The sequence below is a fragment of the Schistocerca piceifrons genome, chromosome 5, assembly GCF_021461385.2.
Source record: "Schistocerca piceifrons isolate TAMUIC-IGC-003096 chromosome 5, iqSchPice1.1, whole genome shotgun sequence".
In the NCBI taxonomy this organism is placed as follows: Eukaryota; Metazoa; Arthropoda; class Insecta; order Orthoptera; family Acrididae; genus Schistocerca; species Schistocerca piceifrons.
Genome location: NC_060142.1, coordinates 52,801,093 through 52,807,092, shown reverse-complemented (window position 1 = coordinate 52,807,092; position 6,000 = coordinate 52,801,093). Strand labels below are relative to the sequence as shown.

Genomic DNA, 6,000 nt, shown 5'->3' with positions numbered 1-6,000 from the left:
GATTAGCTGAACAATGTTGACGGGTTAAAACAGTGTGCCGGACCGTAACATCATCTCGGATCTCTGACAAGTGCTCACCCAACTGACCTTTCAACCGGAACAGTCTAGACGTCAGCCCTGCAGAGCCTGCGCAGATGCTGATGTAGGCGATAACTGGAGACTGCGCAGTTAGGATGATTTCCTGGCAGTGTGATTGTAGAGCTGTTAACAGACAGGTTGTGTCTCACAGAACCGCTTGACCATAGTATAACGAGCATTTCCAGGACGACATGTGATCTCGGCTACAACCAAATATCTTCTTCTTCTAAACAACCTGCAAGTGCTTGATATATTTCACATGAGAAACCATAAATACACTTTGCTCAAAGAATTACCACAAACGTATATTTTCACACTGTTGACGAACAGACGAGAGCCTCAATGATAACATTTAAAGTCCACTGGTTACAATTGTGACTAACTGATGCTGAGGCCATAGGATACTGCTTTTCTGCCTTCTGTGAACTTCGCAGATTTACTTAATTGTACATTTAAAGCAAGTTCCCAAATGTCTACACCCCTTTCAAATCTTTTCAAGCTATAATCCAGTAGCATGGTGATCAAGAACCATCAGTTTCAGTTGAGAGTCAATGTGTGGATCGGATTATTGGCTACTACCTCACACAAGCCATCGTACTTCCATGACGCCCTACAGGTGAAGCGTATCTGAACTTCTACGAGAAAAGACTGCCCCCATACTGGAAGAAGTTTCTTTTATGTTGATAAGTGTTATGTGGTTTCAACATGATAGTACTCACACCACTTTTGCCTTACGGTGCCAAAACGCCTCGAAAATGTTACCTTTGACGACAGATCAGATGATAAGCTATTCCACTTGTGTGACCAGTCACGTGAAATGGCGTGTGTATTGGGAGTCCACCTGAGATGAAAAGGCACCGGAACAACGAGTTTCTGCTGCCAATGACGCCATAAGGATACTGTTGATGGGTCTGAATGAATGCGGCCAGTCTTCGCTGCCGTTCGTGCGTAGATCCCTAGAGCCTCACAATGGCAGTATCTTCTCCAAGCTACATGTCAGCAAGGTACAGATATTCGGCAGGTACCTTGTCACGTTCGCCAATTACATTACGCTGAGCCACGAGGGAACTTAATGTCTGGAATCTTAGCATTTCCCAGTGATACATCTGGTACCTATATCTTTCCCCACTGTTAGTAAAACAAACATCGTCCAGTACCTATTCAGTTTTTCTCACTGATTTTCTCTACTCTTGCAGGTAGATGTACAAAATGGTCAAGTTTAAACGACTTCCCCAGCCACATAACTGGAGTACCTTATCCGGTCCGTCTCTAATTAAACATTTTTGGCATGGTAAGGCAAAAGTGGGGTGGAGAACTATCATGCTGCAGCCACATAACAGCAACATAAATGAAGCTTCTTGCAGCACGGGATGCAGTCTTTCCTCCAAGAAATGCAGATACGCCTCCCTTTGAGGCGTCATGGAAGGACGATGGCTTGTGTGACTTGGTCGCCGATAATGCCATCCACACATTGACCCTCAACTGAAACTGATGGTTCTTGACCACCATCCTATTGGACTATGTCTTGAAAAGATTTAAAAGTGCTGCAAACATTAAGAACTTGTTTTAAATGTACAGATAAGTAAATTTGTGAAGTTCACAAAACGCAGAAAAGTAGTATCCTATGACCTCAAGATCAGTGAGTCACAAATGGAATCAGTCAACTCATACAAATACCTGGGTTTAACAGTTTGTAGCGATATCAAGTGGAATGATCTCGTAGCGTCAGGTGGGTGGCAGACACGTTATTTGGGAGGATACTGGGAAAATGCAGTCAGTCTACAAAGCAGAGATAGCTTACAAATCATTTGTGAATCTCTTCTGTACAAAAAGCGACTAACAGCGGGTGCTGAATGCACACAAAGATGGGCCCGTTAATTGTCACCAGTTCGTTTGATTCAAGGGAGATCATCACTGAGATGCCGAAAACTGAATTCGTAGACACAAGTTATCACGAAAAACAGTAATTATAAAGTTGCAAGAAGCAGTATTAAGTGCTGAATCTGGAGATATTCATCTCGTACCTCTGTATTGTTATCTTGGGGCCTGGAAAGATGTAATTCGACTAATTCCAGAGCCATTTAAGTAAACATTCTTCTATCAGTCCATATGCAGTTTGAACAGGAAGAAACCAACATGTTGTACAACGTTAGGTACACATACACTGCACAGTCGTTTGTAGAGTATGTTTGTAGATCTAGGTCCTAGCAACGGCAGCATACATTTGAGAGATATGTTCATTAGATCTTATTTGTGCATTGTCTCCTCCGGGTTGTCACTTGCTGTTTATCTCCACTGTTTAAAAATATCCAGCGTATTCTCTTGTTGCCACTACTACATTATTAGAGGAAAGAGCTTCAGGGTTGCTAGGATCAAAGGGAGACGGGTGAAACCTGGAACCTCCCTGTAGGAAAGACTGTTCCGAAGGTGCCCCATTGGGCACGGGTGCCCGCCAGCCAGGCCGCGGGAAGACACAACAGGTTGGGTAGCTTACTCGCCAATAGACGTACTGCACCCGTTACGCCCTGTTCCGCGCATGCGCCAGCCATTTATCGGAGGCTACACTGAGGCATACTACAGCAACGCGTAGGCTGTGTGGCGCGGCTCTCTGACGGTCCGTACATCAGGTGTTGCCCACCCCTGCTCTCCCCTGCCCGCAGAGACCTGGCTGGTGGTGGTAGGGCACTCGATCTGGAAGTACCTGCTGTAATGTGTTTTAGGATAGCTCAATTGGTTGAGCAGTACAAATGTGAAGAATGGATTAGAGCTCGAGAAGCGGTCCGGCACACGGCTTCAGCCCACAATAACGGTAGTCGGTAAGGTAGCTGTAGAGTGAGTTGGCGTGTGCGGGCCTGAGACGGTGGGCGTGTTGCCACTCAGCGTGCTGGCCGTGGGCGGCCGCAGCCGCAGCCGCAGGGCCCTGGCGCGCGCGCTCGCTCACGCCTCTGGCTGCCGCAGCGTGCGTGGACGCGCCCGAGAACCTGTCGCTGCCCAAGAAGTACGAGCCGGGCAGCCCGGCGCCCGCGCCGCCGCCCCCGCAACCGCCGCCGCCCCCGCAGCCCGCCGCCGCCGCCTTCCTGCACTACTCGGCCACCGCGGGCGCGCACTACTTCTCGGCCGCCTTCCAGTCGCCCTTCCACCCCCACCAACCCGCCCCCACGCCGCCGCCACCCCCGCCGCCGCCGCAGCGCTCACCCGTCGACGTGCTCCTCCGGGCCTTCCCCGGCCGCAGACGCGTCGACGTCGAGGCACTGCTCAACAGGTGTAAGGTAAGGCGTCCACATGCTTTCTAGAGTGCTCAAAAAATTCTATCTATCTACCTATCTATCGCTTGCGCATCGTCCCGCAGTTACGCGGGGTCAGCTATCGTTAGTCGGATTTGGCATTTTAATTTTTAAGGGGTGGCTGGATGCCCTTCCTGCTGCCACCGCGGGCCAGAGGGGCCGAGCGGTTCTAGGCGCTACAGTCTGGAACCGTGCGACTGCTACGGTCGCAGGTTCGAATCCTGCCTCGGGCATGGATGTGTCTGATGTCCTTAGGTTGGTTAGGTTGAAGTAGTTCTAAGTTCTAGGGGACTGATGACCTCAGAAGTTAAGTCCCATAGTGCTCAGAGCCATTTGAACCATTTTTTTTGCTGCCACCCTGTACCCCCGGGACGGAATTAGTGTACCCCAACTGTCTGCGTCGAGGGTAATCCATGGAATACTGCGAATGTGTTCAGATGTCTGCAAGCCGTGGGACAGAGGCGAAACAGGGGGACCAGCCCGGTATTCACCTAGCGGGATGTGGAAAACCGCCTAAAAACCACATCCAGGCTGGCCGGGACATCGGCCCTCGTCATTAATCCGCCGGGCGGATTCGATCCGGGGCCGGTGCGCCTGCCCGAGTCCAGGAAGCAGCGCGTTAACGCTCTCGGTTACCCTGACGGGTAGCGTGCTGAAAAAATGACTTACCCTATATCAGTGCAGAAGCTGTGATGGGGTAGGGGACATCTACAGTGGTGGGGATCCCGCTGCGAGCGGCTATGCGCGGTATGGGGCGCACAGTTCAACAGCTGAAGGCTAGTGACTAGTAGAACGGTTAGCAAGTCTGCAAATCACCGTATTGACATGTTATGCCAGTACGATTAGTAATTCTAGAAGTCAACCTGTAACACTTCCGCCCGCTACTGCTATACCATAACCTCAAAGCTGAAGGCAGTTCGTATAATGAAATTATTCTTGTTAAAGCAATTATGGTATAAAGGAACAGAAGAGTGCTGCCCTCTGAGAGGAATTTTGTTATGTTGACCGTGTTGTACCTAATGGATGTGGCTTATCGGCAGTGAAAGTCATAATTGCGTAAATTTTCAAACAGTAACAAACAATGTTTTACCTATCCACACTGTTCAAAGAATAAAGAAATCGGTCGCCAGCCTAATTAGGCGAGAGAATGATTGACATACTTGTTCAAGAAAATAGGTATGAGTAACTTTAACGGACAAACACAACCTATATTTTGCCACACGCGAGTACAATGAACTCTGACACCCGCATATGTCAACGTTAAATCTGGAGTTGACAGAGTAGAACAAATTATTTGCGTAGATATAGCAGATAACAATACACACTATTACTTTAAGGGCTTATTCAAACTGAATGGTCTTTATAACATTACTATTAATATACACTGTAGAATCACAAATTGCACATAGGTTCAGTATTACTTTTCAAACATTTTCGTAGCTGTCATCAAATTGTAAATGCAGTTCATTGCAAAATTATGAACTGGTCACAGGTTAAGTCTCTCTCAGCTAAATAATTTTCTATTTAGAATGAAAGTTAAATGGAATTCACTAACATATTACTTCTCACTGTCTTTTGAATAAAGGAGTTACTGTTTTCATAGATAGCTGTCTCTCTATTAACCGTTATGTAGCATGAGCACAATAGGCAAACTGTGAATCCTGTTACAACTTATTGTACAGAATTTGACTTGAGTAGCAAGAGTAATTGAAATTTGCTATAATTAAGTAACTTTGTGCATTTGAACCACTTTCAGTGAAGGGGGGCCCTTAATCTTGACCACTGTAGCAGAGAATACTAAACACACTTTCAGTACACAAAAGAAACAAGGTATCAGTTCTCAACTCTTACTGCAGTAGAACACAACTTGACATATCTGTAAAAAACTGACTCACCTTTTGCGATTTGCTACAAGCAGCAATGTGATCATTTACTAAGCAAAACTTTACCATCCTCAGTTTTAAGAACTTTTAAGTTTGAAATTGGCAACAATATATTAATAAGCAGTTTTAATAAAAAATTTATTTTCAGCAAGCATCACGCACTTTAGCTCACTCTCTTGCCACATTGACTTTAACTTTCTTTCAATAAAGGACACTCGGTAAGCACTTCAGCGTGGTAGGGACACTAAGTGGATATGTGACTGAGGATAAATCACGGTAGGTACAAAAGTTCAGTTAAAATTTACCTTGTATTTCAGTACACTAAATATCCAATGAGCTGATGTGTTGGGGTTGGGTTGGGTTGTTTGGGGGAAGAGACCAAACAGCGAGGTCATCGGTCTCATCGGATTGGGGAAGGAAGTTGGCCGTGCCATTTGAAAGGAACCATCCCGGCATTTGCCTGGTGCGACTTAGGGAAATCACGGAAACCCTAAATCAGTATGGCCGGACGCGGGATTGAACCGTCGTCCTCCCGAATGCGAGTCCAGTGTGCTAACCACTGCGCCACCTCGCGCAGTCCAATGAGCTGATCCTTCACTGCACATTACTATAGCGTTCCATTACAGTGATTGCGCAATGTGGTGGCAATTGCATGTTGGTAGGTGGATTTGCAGGTAGAATTGCCGGAGTCTGTCATTTCTTGGTGACGATGATAGACATCAATTCCAGAATAGCTCCAGTTCCTTATCCATCCA

At 46.8% G+C, this 6,000-nt stretch overlaps 1 protein-coding gene across 1 annotated transcript in view; it reads left to right on the top strand.

The window, feature by feature from the left end:
• Positions 1–1,047: 1,047 nt before the first annotated feature.
• LOC124798727 (protein transport protein SEC31-like) overlaps positions 1,048–6,000 on the top strand; it is a 45,076-nt gene continuing 40,123 nt past the window's right edge. The window contains exons 1-3 of the mRNA XM_047262254.1: positions 1,048–1,082; positions 2,959–3,115; positions 3,243–3,347. Coding sequence (XP_047118210.1) covers positions 1,048–1,082; positions 2,959–3,115; positions 3,243–3,347 — 297 coding nt within the window. The remainder of the gene's footprint in view (positions 1,083–2,958; positions 3,116–3,242; positions 3,348–6,000) is intronic.